Source organism: Ahaetulla prasina, chromosome 1, assembly GCF_028640845.1.
Source record: "Ahaetulla prasina isolate Xishuangbanna chromosome 1, ASM2864084v1, whole genome shotgun sequence".
Classification (NCBI taxonomy): domain Eukaryota; kingdom Metazoa; phylum Chordata; class Lepidosauria; order Squamata; family Colubridae; genus Ahaetulla; species Ahaetulla prasina.
The window spans coordinates 250,443,578-250,459,109 of record NC_080539.1 but is presented as its reverse complement, the minus strand read 5'-3'; the positions used below and the strand labels follow the sequence as shown (position 1 = coordinate 250,459,109).

General features: G+C 40.2%; 1 protein-coding gene across 1 annotated transcript in view; it reads right to left on the bottom strand.

Annotated features, from left to right (window-relative positions):
• CNTNAP5 (contactin associated protein family member 5) overlaps positions 1-8,590 on the bottom strand; it is a 472,018-nt gene extending 463,428 nt beyond the window's left edge. Inside the window, exon 1 of the mRNA XM_058195711.1 lies at positions 8,320-8,590. Within this exon, the coding sequence (XP_058051694.1) occupies positions 8,320-8,401 (82 nt within the window). The 5' untranslated portion in view covers positions 8,402-8,590. The remainder of the gene's footprint in view (positions 1-8,319) is intronic.
• Positions 8,591-15,532: the final 6,942 nt, after the last annotated feature.

The window sequence follows — 15,532 nt, the reverse complement described above, 5'->3', positions numbered from 1 at the left end:
TAGCATTATTTAAAAACATTTTCATTATGTTTTCATAAAATTCCCTGTGACAATTTAAATTTCTGAAAATATACTATTTGTATCGCCTGCGCATAAGTTTAGTTCACATTACGTAAGTGAAACTAAATGGTGCTATAGTGCGACCACAACAAAAGAGCCTCGTCCCAGAATAGCTCATGCATCTCCTCCCCCAAACCGGTGGGCGGTTAGAAAATTTTACTACTAACAGAGATACAAAAGTGGGTGATAGGTATAAAAAGGTTGACTACCCCTGTTCTAGACTCTTGTTCTGAGGATGACCCAGCAAACTCTGATGTACAATCTAAGAAAATGAAGTATTAAAATCCATATATAACTAAATGGATTCTGTTTAGAATCTGGATACCACATAGCTTTATGGGGTAGTAACAGTAACAGAGTTGGAAGGGATCTTGGAGGTCATCTAATCCAACCCCCTGCTCACGCAGACCTATACTAGGGATTTGAACCGCTGAATTGCCGATCTTTCTGACTGACAAGCTCAGTGTCTTAGCCACTGAGCCACCTACCCAGGCAAGTATATGTTTTACTGCAGTAAGGTGCTATCCTTTAAGAGTGGGAGGGTGGAATAAAAACATAGAGGGCAGTGACTAATAGCAGACAAGCAGATGAGGGACAGAGAAATATAGCAAATATTGGGATCCTGACCAATCACCTGCCAAACTCCATCATTTTCCTCCACCAAACCAGGTTTTAGTTCATCAAAATTGAAGAAATGTTGAATGGTTCAGAATCCATTTCAACTTGTACTATATAAACTTTGAGGGTTTCAAAATTAAACAAATGAAATCCAATTGTTTCTTTTGAACTACTTCTGCATTTTAATATTGCCACTAGATGCAGTGCATTAGCTGCAGTTTTGTTTTGTTTAAAAAAAGATTAGCAGCCATACTATTTGAACAAATAACATTCAGAAGCGATATGTACTCCATAACAAAATATTCCCTACTTTAGAAAAGTTGCTGCTGTTATTTTGATAGTGACAAGTAGTCCAATGGCTTTTAAGATAATAACTGTATTGCCTCCTATGCTTAAAGTTATGTCAGAACCTGAAAGACCAACGCATAATAGGAGTGCAAGTAAGAAATATATAAAAGAACGTCACAAAAACTTCATTATTTCAATTCAAGTGAAATACTCATTAGAACTTTTAAAGTAAGTGGAAGTGATTACAAATAACAATAATAGAAATAGAGCAACTCTGGGAAAAGAAAGCAAAGATAGTGCCAATAGTGGTAGGCAACTTGGATACAATCTCAAAACAACTGCAGCATCACTTGAACACCATCTGCGTTGACAAAATCACCATTGGTCAATTGCAGAAGTTTTACTCAGAGCAGCTTACAACCTTTTTAACATCATCAAACAACAACATCTGTGAGGTCCTTGGGAAGGACTCAATAGGTGGGGAAAAAATGCCACATCCAGTATAAGAATCTGGCTGACTAGGTGATGAATAACAACAACAACAACAACAACAACAACAATAATTTTTTTAAAAAATGAGCTCTGGTCTGCTAATTATCGCTTCAGTTGAATTTTCCATAGCTGGTCTTTTAATACATCTACTTGAATCTTTTCATCAAATGAAAGTAAGCATTCACGAACCAAGCCCCTTTCTCTATGTTTCGAGGGCAACAAAATCCAGTAAGAAAGTGTGGGGAGAGAAAAGTAAAAGTCTATGGTTTTATCCATAACAACTGGTCTCTCTACTTTCCTGGTTGATATTGCAAACAACATCCTTCTCCAAGTTTACTCCACCTTCACAGTGACTATAGTATAACAATACTTCAATAAAACAGGTCACAAAATTATTGCAGCATTGTAAATTATTACATGTCATGGTAATCATTTCAGGCTGGATGGTGGTTCCACCCCCCTAAATTTCAATCTCAGTGTTTCTATATAATCTTGTTAAAGACATATTAACTGTTATATTGAAAAGACTCTCACTATGTAGGTTGCTCCAACTGCATACATAGAGTAAGACAAAGCAGATTTAGCATCCTCCAATGACACAATAAAGGATGTTGGCTGAGTGAGCATCCAAGGGCATATCAGCAGCATTGCCTCCAATCCTACAGTAGTATGCTGAAAATTTGAAATCAGAAACGAAACTTCTAGTTGCGTAGTTCACTCCATGTGCATCTGCCAACAGATCACTTCTGTTGTTTTACCATATCTCAGAAGCAGATATTTTTCCCTCCCTTTGCAATTATTTCAATTTATCCAGAATACCCAGACAGATCTGCAACTGCAACGAATTAGTAATGAATGATTTCTTTGGTTACATATATGGACAAACTTGCTACGAACTCCATCTTCCAAAATTACTAATTTTAAAAAAATAGTAAAAAAGATTACTAAAAGAAATAGTTATAAGAAAGCTTCTAGAAACCCCAAGGTTAAGCAGAAAGTTCTTCTTATAAGCGAACAAGGATATCACTATTAAAATCATACCCATTACAAACATGATAAAATAGAAACACATTCTAATAAATGCTACATCTATTTCCCAGCAATTAGAATCCTGGGGAGAAATCTCATTACTATTGTAGTAATCTAATAAACGGCTTTGATGGAGCAAGACTGAAATATTTCTGGAAATGCATTAGGAAAAGTCATTTTTGTAACACTCTCTACTGACCTCCCATATAGCCCTTTGTCGAAATTACTAAGAAAATAGCTCAGGAAATGTTATAATCAAGTTATATGCTGATCAAGCAGATAAACAAGCAGCAGAATCTCTTTTTAATGCAGTGTACCAAGAATCAAAGAAATGAAAGATAGGATACAGTATAATCTCTAACACATGGTAAGGAAACAAATAGCTCTCTCTTTCTCACGCACACATAGACACCTACACACAGACACAGACACAATCAGATTGTTCATTTCCAGGATAAACAGAGTTAAGCAAGCATTAAAGATGAGAAGTAAAAGTGTTGGAGGAGAAAGTAAAAAAAACAACAACCACCACGTACATTCATTGTTTAAACCAACACCATTCATTATTCTTCCTCACAAACTATCCTTGCTTCTTGACATGCATACTAATTCAAGCACTGATATTTTGTTGTTCTTTACTTTCAATATAGATCTTATTTTAAATGTGGTTAGTTTGTATAAAAATAGATGAGAGCAAGAAAAATCTGCCCTCCAAAATACTGGGGACTGTATAAAGGCTATTTCTTATTCTGCTGGCACATTCAAATACCAAACATTTTCCAAAGAATCCTATGATCTGGATTGACATGGGGCTAATCTATTAAAGTCTTGAAAAGTACACCTTTGCTCAGAGATCAGATCTAAGCGACCTTTCTCTGATTCCCTTCAGAACTTTGATTCTTCTTCTTTTCCGAAACTGCCAAGAACTCAATTTCCCAACAACAGAGTTTGACTTTTAATCATTACAATTTGTTTTCTGCTAAACCAAGATTCTTCCTGTGTATTTCAAATGACAGCTATATGACAGGCGAAAAGGTAAACTGATTACCACAGCTATGCTTTGGGTTTGGATTGCATTAAATATTGGTGGCGTTCTGAAAAACACTGATTTTTCTTTTGGAAGTTTGTGGGAGCCACTGAGATAGTGGGTGCTCTGTTGAAACAATTACTAAAGTGCAATTGTGACATTACAAATTTGCAGAGCACTTACAGCTGTTGATGATTTGAATATGCAAAGTTAACTCATGGACCCTCAAACTTGGTTTGAGGAAATCTTCCTTTGTGATATCATTTCAAATAATCAATAATGTTATTGATTATTCTGAGGCTTGCTATCAAATAAGCATTCAGGAATCAACCCTAAATCCACCCAGGTCATTTAGTCATTCCAAAAGAGTATTTTGCATGCTTCCTAAAACATCATTAATAAAATGGAAGCATTCTAGTCCTTGGATAACTGTCTACTTTCTAATGAAACAATTACGAATGAATAGAATGAATTAAAAGATTACAAAGCATGATCTGGCATTTCAAAGAGCGAAAAGTATCCTTATCTACATAGATAAGGATACCCTTATCTACATATTATTTCAGTTTTCGATTTTGGCCAACACCCAGTTGAAGCGAAGAGGAAAAAAGTTTCATAATAGCTGAAACAATGATTTTGCCTATTCTCCCAAACCATTCAAAAGAGTGGAAAATGTATGGAAAATAGTAACGGTGGCTGTTTTATGGAATAACTTTACCAAATGCTCCTGAGGGAAAGCATCCTGTTAAATCCATTGCTTAATGAATGCATAAGAATTGTATATAGTACAATAAAAGAATTGATCACTCTGCTTTACAAAGATAAAATTCCAAATATTTAGGGAGCAGTTTCGGTGTTCAGTGGAAATGTTTACTGGTACGGGGAAATTAAAGTGTCACCCAAGAAATAGTAAAGCTCATTAACTCAGAGTTTTCTTTTTTTTTTTTTTTTTTTTTTTTTATTCAAAAAGTTTTTATTAGTCAAAAAAAAGGTTTATACAAATACATATCAGGTATGGTAAATTTTCATTTTTCTTATCTAAAATAAGAATTTTACTCAAATTTTTTAACACATACAACAGCCATATGGCAAGCAGGTAACACGAAGTAGCTAAGTTTACAAATTTTAAATACGTAATAAAGAAGGGTCAAGAATAAACAGAATATCGTACAAAAGAGAATAAGGAAAACCAACACAATCCCAAATATCTTTATCACTTCCTAGTTTTGGATCTCAGAACTCTGGGTTCAGCCTGACCCAACTCCAGGGCCGCAACAGCGGCAGCCGCTCACCCCATGATCTATAACCTCCCCTTCTTCAATTCCTGGGTCATCTGATTCCAGGAGGGCTTTGTGTTCCTCCACATAGGCCGTAGCCTCCGCAATTGTACTGATTTTTTTCGTAATGCCCTCCCGGAAAATCATCAATCCCTCTGGCATCAGCCATCTGAAGCCCACTCCCTTCTGGTACAATTTGCTTGACAAAAAATAATATTTCTTTCTTTTTTCACGTACCTGTCTGGGAATCTGCCTCAGAATGGCTATCTCCCTGCCCCTGTAAATCAGTGCCCCACTCCTATGTTTTCTAAGAATTTCATCTCTCGTCTCTCTTCTCACAAATTTGACATGAACCTCTCTGGGAACTGCATGCGTGCGTGCATATTGACTCTATAAACTCGATCCACATCCCAATTCATGAAATCAACACCTCTCCCAAGAAATTCTCCCAACAATTTAGTCACAACATCTCTCAAGTCTTCTTGGTCCACTTCTTCCAAATTTTGAAACCTAAGGAAATAAGACATTTTATCCATCTGTAGTCCAAGCACAGCATTGCCTGTCGTCTCCTCTCTTTTCTGCACTGCCCCCATCTCACCCTCCAAACCTTCCACTTTCTGCTTGTTTTCTGCTGAAACTTGTTGAGTATCCTTTAAATCCTTTTGGATAGTCACAATTTCTGCTCTTATTTCATCCAATTTCTTGTCCATATTAGATAACTTTTCCAAAATTCTCTCCATCTCTCCAGCAGTTGGTCTCTGACCTTTTGCCATTAAGGAAAAAAAAAAAAATACAAAATCCTCAGGCAGGCACAGTATCCTTGTAATTTCCTCCGGATCCACCAGGGGGCACTCACAGGAGCAACGAGTCCAGAGTACAGTTAGTCAACCAGGAAGCCGAAGGGAAGTGATGTCATCAAAATTCTCATAGTGAAGGCGGAAGCTGGACGCCACCACTGTTCCCCAGAAGGAGGGGGGGCCTCAAACCTTCCCTCCTAAATTTCTCCATCACCTCTTCTCTCCAGAGCTCCACAAAACCGGTAATCTTCTTATTTTAAGTTCTCCTCTCTCCAGAGTAACTCGTGCTCCTTCCAACCGCAGGGGAGAAAAAAACCCCCCGCACTCCGGAGCACTCCACTCACGCCACCGATATTCCTTCCTTCTCCTCCTCAATTCTTCTCCGTTCCTGTTCACCACCAGGCTGCTGCAGTTATAAATCCAATGCCCGGTGTCACGGGCACAGCGCCCAGGCGACGACCAAAATAATGGCGCGGCCTGTGGCCTCCAAACCCCGCCAAGCCTAGGGGCGCCAGCATCGGTCCCCACAGTCCTGTATGTCGGCTGGGAGACCCTGGCGAGCCGCCCGTGCGGCAGGTGTCCTTTTCGGACCACCTGGCCCCTGAGGGCCTCGGCGGCGGCCGGATTCGGGCGCTGGAGGCAGGAGAAGCCTTCCAGACGTCCGTTGCCGCTGGACACCAGAAGTCGTCTCAACTCAGAGTTTTCTTTTAACCGATATTCAAATTAACTTTATTACAAACTGGGTAATAGTAAGACTTGTTGGTTAAATCGCTTCCCACTTAGCATTCCAGAATGTTATTAAACCATATTAGCCATTACTCCAGGTAGAAAGAAGTTTTACTGCCTGCTTACTATTTTTATTCATTAAAATCCAACCTGGAGGCACACCCACAAGAGAGTCATTCATGAAGCTTATTGCATTCCTTTTTATTCAGAGTAGTCCATTTCTTCAACTGGGTAGATATCCGAAATATATTTCTTTTAGCACCCCCTCCCCCCAATTTCAAGGAAGGGAATCAAAAAGGTAAGAGTGACCTCTAGCGTTCAAAAAGCTATTAGGAACTCAAGAAACAACTCATTCCTTTCCATCAAGGCATAAAGAGTGTAATTCATTTGTTACAAATATATATAAAAAATATATTTTATTTTCCCTGTGCTTAATGGCACTCAGTGAATAAAACACAGGAAGGCACTGGTTAAAATGTGCCCTACCAAGCAGTCCCATTCTTGAAAATTTGCCCTGATGCTCTAATCTGCATAAATTTGTGAATGGGATTAAAATCTTGCATGACTTCAGTGAACAGTTATGTTCTCAGTCACTTCTGCTAAACACTGTTTGTTACTGACACATTGCAAAGCTTCTGGTGTGGTGTTATTTTGCCCATGTCATCTTCCAAAGCAACATATCAACAGTGCATTATTCTCCAGCCATTCTGAGGAATGAGAACCCATCAGCTCAATGGGACTTACTTTCTGACTCAGCATACTGGAAACCATTCTTTAGGGTCACAGTGAGAAAGTGATTCCATTCCTGGATGGAAATAAATATCTGAAAAGGTAAAGCCATGTTCCTTCTCATTGGCACTAACAATCTACAGCCACAAATGCTTTATCACAACAATTGACTAGTAATATCTAACCAAACCCATCACACAGCAATAATGCAACGAATAGTTCAGATGAGGATGGAGGGATTTCTTTTCAAGTGAAAATCAGAATAGTCCAAGCTGTGCAGGTGACATGGAAGCAGCAAGGAACCCATGAGTGACAAGTAGTTTTAAAATTATACCAGTGCCTTTTTTTTCCTTCTTCTTCTTAAAAAAAAAACTACACCAAACTATCCATACATTCTTTAATAATCACATGTGCCTTGAGTCTCAATGTGATTCTTCTTCAACATTGAGAGGGAGTTTAGTCTTCCTCAAACTGGCAGTCTCCCAACTACTTCTAAGCCAGTAAAACATGGACCATGTTGTCCAAGTAGGGTGGGACAATATATTACATAACCTAATACCTTTGAAGACCACCATGTTATGGAAGGCTGTTGTGGTTAACCCTGGCTTGGGGAAACCCATCAGGTTAAACCTGAAGCAGCAGTGCAGATCCTGATCCTGTCTAAAAAGAGAAGAACCCGAATTACACGGGGCAACTGGAAGAGAGCAAAAGAGAACCCATGACTCTGTGATTACCAAAATAACAAAGGCATTAATCCATTTGGAAAAGGGTGTGTGTGTGTGTGTTGAATTAGAAACCTTTAAGACAGCCAAAGGAGCCATCCTCACTCTGCAAGGGAGAGGAGACTGAAGGCATTTCCACGTTACTATCAGCAACACGGGAAACGAAGCCTTAACGCAGGAAACATAGATCACCAGCCATTCATCCGAGGACCCAGGAGAAGCCAACTTCCCTTCCGACCAGACTAGGCGGAGAATTGTTGCACGAGGGGGGGCAAAAGGATGCTGAGATTTCCGCAACTTCGGTTATTTTTATTTTTTATTATTATTATTATTATTTTTAAGGGTGGACACCCGGTCCGCACCTTTCTTCCTTCTTCTTCTCAGGCACGAAAAGTGTGGAAACAAGAGCGAGAGCCGATTTCCTAACTTCACCCGGGATTTCCCCAACCGCTGGATCTCTCGCCCCTTCCTCCGTTCCAGCAAAACCCCTTCTTATACCCAACCCAGCAGAGATCTCGCCGGAAAGCGCAGGGAGAAAGTATGGGGATACTTACAGATGGAAGCCGCGAAGCCGAAACGCCAGCCGCTGAGCAGCAGCAAAGTCACCGCGCGGAAGAGTTGGGCCCCGGGCTCCATTGCCCCCGGGCTATCTTTGCCTCCTTAATCTCCAATTTTAAACCGCGGCTCCTCCGGCTTGGTTTCTTTGCCTAGGCTCATTTACTCCCATCCGACATCCAGAGCCTGTTGGAAAGACCGAGGCGAGGCGGCGAGAGAAGGCGCCTCTCTCTCCTAAGCCTCCGCCAAAGAAGCTCCTTAGCGCCAAAGGGCCAGCCGGTTTGCCAATCCACCTCCAGGAGCTGCTTTTGGAATTCAGCAAGACTGGAGCCGGAGAACTCCTTATAGGCGCAAGGAGCCTTTCCCGCTCCCTCCGCCTCCTGCTCAGCCTCCTCCCCGTCCCTCCTCCCGCGCCGGCGAGAGGGGAGGATCCTTTCTCAGCGCCGCTTAGCAAGCCCAGGCGATCGGCTCCGGAGTTACCGGGGAAGTTGGCCGCTCGGAGCATCTCTCGCTCTTGCCGAGGATGCCCGCAGAGAAGTGTGTGTGGGGTGGGGGGGAGAGAAGGAGATTGACACCCCGGACCTCGAAATGGGGAAGGAAACGCCACCTTGGAAAATCAAAGAAAGAAAGAAAGAAAGGGGAGCTCTGAAACCATCCGGGCGGCAGGAAGGATATTGGGGGGAAAAAAACTCGTCTGGACCCGAAACGAGGCAGAAGAGAGCAATTGAGGCAGGGTTGGGGACGAGGGTGGCAAGGATGGACTATGAGCTTTGGGAGACAGGTGGGTCGAGGAGGATGGGGGCGTTGCGTTGTTCACGATCTTCCTCGGGGGGGGGCTAGAGAGGAAGAGGCAGGAGGAGCGGAGGGATGAAGGGGACCCAAGGGAAGGGAGGGGGGCTTCTCCAGGTGAGATCAACGCCCCTTCTCTGCAAAGACAGGGGCCACGCAACACCTAGCCTTGAACGTGTGAAATGCACCCTAAGCCAAATAATGGCATCTATACAGATCAGATCCTGGCTTGGAGATCCTCGGGTGGGGGGGAGGGCAGCCCTACCTTTCCCTTCGACAGACAGACAGAGGGGTTCATTTGTTTGTCTCAGCTGCCCAAATTATCAAAGTGACGCTGTTTTATACGGCGGGAGGAGGGGGGAAACGGGGCGAGGAAGTGTCAGCCTGAGACCTCCTCCTCTCTACCAATGATGCAAAGTGAAGAATATTGTCTCTGCCTTGTTACACTCGTCAAACTCTCCCATCGCCGTTACCGCACTGCTGTTGCTGCCGTCTGTCCTTAGCTTCGTAATTCCCAAGTCTTCGTTTTGTTGCTTTGCTTTGCTTCGGTTTTGGCTCACATCAGTATCAGGCAGTTATCAAAGGTGGATAGAAATTGTATCAGGGATTCCCAACTTTAAATTCTCCAGGAGAGAATTTGTTCCGAGCGTTAATGTCTTTGTTGTGAGTAATTTGCCAGTCTCCAGCCATAATAAATATATTAGAGTGCGGTCAGAAATGATTAGGAGGGTTTTAGATCTGTACCTCCACAGACTTAAGAAGGTTCACTGAGAATGAGATTTGCATGTTCAAAAATTGGGCACCTGAGTGTGCACACCGGAGGGGGAAGAAGCCTTTGAATTGTGTCTGAAAAACTGCTGAGTGATTAGTGTAAGGCTGATTGGACATACACTGGATGATAGATGAACAATAGAAGGTAGCAAAGAGAATCAGAAAACTCTTTGCTGTCATCTGTTGGTCAATCGGAGTTTTGCAACCCAGATCTGGTAGCTCTAGATTTGGATGTTTGGGGAAAATCCAGGAATGGGAATTTGAGTTTTTAAGGGACTAGCTAAAGCTAAAAGATTGGAGAGGAGGAATGATAATCAGAATGAATTAGGAGAAAACTGGGCTTTAGTTACATTCCTATTTTTTTTCCAATTGTATATAAAAGATATAAAGGCTTTCATTTCACCTCCAATGTGGCAATACCAAGACAAACTGGGGGGGGGGATCACACCAGATTACTGACATCTCAGTGTCCATGAAGTATTTTTTGTTTGTTCTATGCATAGCATTGTCCATGTACACACACATACAAACACTCACAATGGCAGACAACCACTGCTTCCATCAGAAGGACTCTTATCAATCTCAGTTTCAATACAGGTAGTCCTCGACTTACAACAGTTCATTTAGTGACCGTTCAAAGTTATAGTGGCACTGAAAAAAGTGACTTACGACCGTTTTTCACACCTATGACCGCTGTAGTATTCCTGTGATCACATGATCAAAATTCAGATGCTTGGCAACTGGTCCCTATTTATGACGGTTGCTGTGTCCCAGGGTCATGTGTGATCAGCTTTTGTGACCTTCTGACAAGCAAAGTCAATGGAGAAGCCAGATTCACTTAACCGTGTTACTAATTTAACAACTGCAGTGATTCCGTTAACAACTATGGCAAGAAAAGTCGTAAAATGGGGAAAGTTCACTTAGCACCTGTCTCACTTAGCAGCAGAAATTTTGGGCTCAGATCTAAGTTATAAGTCAAGGGCTACAGTAAAAAAGATAAAATTAATGGAGGAGACGCAAAGGGAAAACAAATGCTGACAATCAGTCATCAATTTCCTTATTGATATTCAATGCGTGGGGAAAGAACTACCTGCTCAGAGTCATTTCGTTCTGAGATGGCCACCAAATATAAATTCAATAAATAAAATAAGAAGTGGATTTGCATAGATTGAAATTGTACCTCCCCTCCCCACCTCATTTATCTAACTTCACCTGAATAATGTTCATATGTATATAACTACAAATACAGAGAAGTAATTTTCCCACATATAGCCCGAGTGCATTCTAATTTGTGTTGTGGTAGCCTGCAAGGTTTGGTCTTCTCTCCCCAGCATTTATTAAAACATAAGATAATAAACCAAAGTTAAAATGGAAGATAATCAGATTTGAAGCACTAGAGTCTCTTGTGAATGATGGAATGAAGGACTGATGGTTCTAGCTGGATATTTGACATCTATAGACTCTCACTTTGATGAATTGATGACTTTTCATCTCTTCCCTCCCTCCCTCCCTCCCTCCGTGCGCCTTCTCCCTCCTCTATCATTCCTGCTATTTGAGTTTTATGTAAAACTCAAATAGTTTTCACAAACAAGCCAGTATTCCTCTGGTATCCTTTAGCAACAGTTTAAAGTTCATAGTTGATTTACTTTGTCATTGTTGTTAGTTGTGAAGTCGTGTCTGACCCATCGCAACCCCATGGACAACTTTCCTCCAGGCCTTCCTGTCCTCTACCATCCCCTTGAGACCATTTAAGTTCACGCTGACTGGTTCAGTGACTCCATCCAGCCACCTCATTCTCTGCCCTCCCTTTCTTCTTTTGCCCTCATTTACTTTATATCCATCTTATTCCTGTATTTATTCATATTCCATTCTGTTCCACTCCACTCCACTCCATTCTATTAAGGAGAACTGGCATTCATCAGGCATTATAAATTTTCCATCCATCGGGTAAGCATTCTGTGGGCACCGAGTCAGGTCATTCCTCAGTGGGTTTTGGGGTAGAGGGGAAAATGTCAATTCCTAATGCATTTTTCTCTTTAAAGATACTACAAGCTTTGTCTTTTACTTAACCCATTAATACTTCCTGTGTTGTGATAGGGCCGTTTTGGCTGCCTAATCAATGCTGTATGTTTCCTGAACACGAGAAACTGAAGGAACAATTGGATTCCAATTTTAAGACTGGAAAAGATATTGAGTTAAGAGACACAAAAGGGTTTTGATTGGATTATCTGTATTATTATTCATTCCCCTCCAAATACAATTTCATCTGTTTAGTTGCTGTCTTTACACTGGGGAGAAGGCCCCTCATGGCATTAAAAACTGACCCAGTTTTTTCTGCCTTGATTTGTTTAGGGGTTATGTGTTTGTTTGTTTTTTCCCTACTTCCGAGTTTCATGGAGAACAGAAACCTGTTCGATAAGCCTCTACGCCGACTTCAGTCTGACCTAAGCATAGTACATAAAATTATCTACCACAATGTCCTACCTGTCAATGACTACTTCAGCTTCAGCCTCAACAATGACTTCAGTAACAGAGTGGTCAATGCCTGGAATGCACTACCTGACTCTGTAGTTTCTTCCCCAAACCCCCAAAACTTTAAGCTTAAACTGGCTACTGTTGACCTCACCCCATTCCTAAGAGGTCTGTAAGGGTTGTGCATAAGTGCACCTGCGTGCTTATCGTCCCTGTCCTAATATTCCTTTTTACTTACTCTTTTTGTATATCCAAATTATGTTTATACTTTTACCTGTTATCTTATATACGATTGATAAATAAAAATAAAATTAAAAAATCTTTCCAGACAGGAGATTTTTAAAGGCCAGGCCCTTTGATCAACCTGCATATGGACATCCGTGCAAGTTGTTGTTATTCTCTGCTGCCTTTTTAAAGAACACAGTTCTTCTATCATGGAGAAAAAAGGAGAAGGAGGAGGAAGATGGTAGGACTATAGAAGCTGTCAAATCTTTTCACCTCTTTTTTTTTTTTTTTACAGTTCTAGCTTGGGGAAGAAACTGCTTTAGGGGGCAAAGCCAATAGGTCCAACCCCATAAAGAAAAGATTAATGACAGCCAAAAAATTCAAACAAATAGATCACCAAGTAAATCTACCTAGAATGCTCACTTAAATGACCAGGCTCAAATTATCCTACTGCAGACATATTATGAAGCTCCCTGAGCAAGGTGGAAGGAAAGAGAAAAGCAAGATCAACCAGTGGGAATGAGTGCATCATTGGAAAATTTGAAAGGCCTAGTTAGGGATAGATTATCATGGAGATAATCTATCTGTGAGGTTGCTAAGAGCTGAGAATGACTTGTAGGCTCATAATCAACCATAACCTTTCCTTCTACTATCCACTGTGTTTCAATGGGAAAGATGGGGAAGAAGATTATCTCTGACCCAATATCAAGAGGTTACAGTACAGAAATGAAATAACATTATTTGAGAATAGAATAGAATAGAATAGAATAGAATAGAATAGAATAGAATAGAATAGAATAGAATAGTATAGTATAGAATAGAATAGAATTCTTTATTGGCCAAGTGTGATTGGACACACAAGGAATTTTTCTTGGTGCATATGCTCTTGGTGTACATAAAGAAAAGATACATTCATCATAAGGTACAACACTTAATGATAGTCATAGCGAAACAGTCAATATAAATCTCAAGGGTACCAGCAACAAGCTTACAGTCATACAGTCATAAGTGGGAGAAGATGGGTGATGGGAACAATGAGAAGGTTAATAGTAGTGCAGACTTAGTAAATAGTTTGACAGTGTTGAGGGAATTATTTGTTTAGCAGGGTGATGGCATTGGGGAAAAAACTGTTCTTGTGTCTAATTGTTCTGGTGTGCTGTATAGCGTCATTTTGAGGGTAGGAGTTGAAAGAGTTTATGTCCAGGATGTGAGAGGTCTCTAAATATTTTCACAGCCCTCTTTTTGAGTTTGCAAAACATAGCTTCAGACTTTCCACAGATTATAGATCTATTTTGTATGCCAAGAAATAACTTTTGTCATCCCTTTCCCATTGTCAGAAAGCCATGTGATTTTCTGTGATTGGGCCAATAATATCCATCAAGGCTTGAGTCAAATCTCCTCATTTTCTTCTGATGAGAATCAGCTTGAAAGGTACACAGGGTATAACACATAAATGGTGTTCGGTCTTCAAATTACACTAAGGTTAATAAATTCCTTATATTAGCTAAAGAGATACAGCTGGAATATCTGTGCGCGCAATAACTAGGAATACAAAGTTCAGCAACATTGTTGCAACTTTAATTAGCTTTTTCCAGTCAGTTTATGTCAATTTATCCTTGAAATAAAAGCCCTTCTAGCAATTCAATATAATAAGATTTGCTGTAATGTGCACAGAAAGAGATCCTTTTCCCAAGCAGTCTATTCCATTTTCAGGAAGAAGTGAATGTACATATAAAGGTAAATACTGAAGCATAGGAAGAAGACTGTGACTAACAGTGCAGCCAAAGCTAAGAGCTTTGAATAGATGGAATTTCTTTTTTGTTTCTCTAAAGAGCTTCTCCCATGTAATCACATTTAGATAAAGGCAAAACTGTTGAAAACAGTGTAGGCTTTTATAATTCTATCAAGGGTCATTAGTGCTGAATAGAAGATATCTTTAATACTGCAGAAAGATTGCCTGGAGAAAGAATCACTAAAGATAGGATTATAACTTTTGTAAGTATTTCGAAAATATTCTTGTAGATGATGCTAGTGGGAAAAATGGATATAAGCTTTATTTAGGAAATAATATGGAGATTAGAGAGTCTGATTTACTTCAATTTGTCTGTAGTAAAGAATGTATAACATGTATTTTCCTTATTATGGAAAGAGAGTGAATAGTACTTTTGCTGCAAGCACTAAACATACCTTCCTAATTGTTGGGCTTCACTACAGACTCTTTATAATGGTTTTAAGAAGTCACTAGATGCCTTCTCAGTTTGTATGTAACTGTTACATACAATTATGCATGTAGCTGTTCTGTGAAAAATGAAGCACATTTCTAAATATCAGATGTCTCTTTTCTTTCACAAGGGTCATGCCTTAAGTCTGAAAAACTCTTGAATCCATACCTAGATCCAAAAAGAGAGACATCAACATAGACAAGAGTAGAGCTGCCACTTGAATTCATATCAACAAAGTGCTGGACATGTCACACACTGGCCACATCCACCCCCGTTTAACAAAGGGGGAAAAGTCATGATACATCATGTGATGACAATGTGACACTGTGAGTTTGACACCCCTGATCTATAAAATAAAAGTGTGGCTGCTCAGATTAAGTGTAAATTACCTTGGGTCAACCTTAAAACCTTCCTGTAGAGCACTTCTTCCAAAGGTTTTTCAGTAAAATAATTCCATATATAATACAAACTGATTTACACTGAATGATTTTTTTTGGGGTGGTGGTTGCTTCCAACATATAGTAGAATCTCTGGTCCCAACCATAATTTGTTCCATAACTTTGATCACAACATGATCTGGTCGTGATCCAAAACAACAGGAAATTTGACACTTACAAAGAAATGGTGCAGAAGGAGAAATCGGCCACAGCTGTGTTTGATTGCTATCTGAGTATGTGCTTGTGATCAGATTCAAAAATTTTGTGAATTTATTGGTCAGAACCCAATTTGGTCA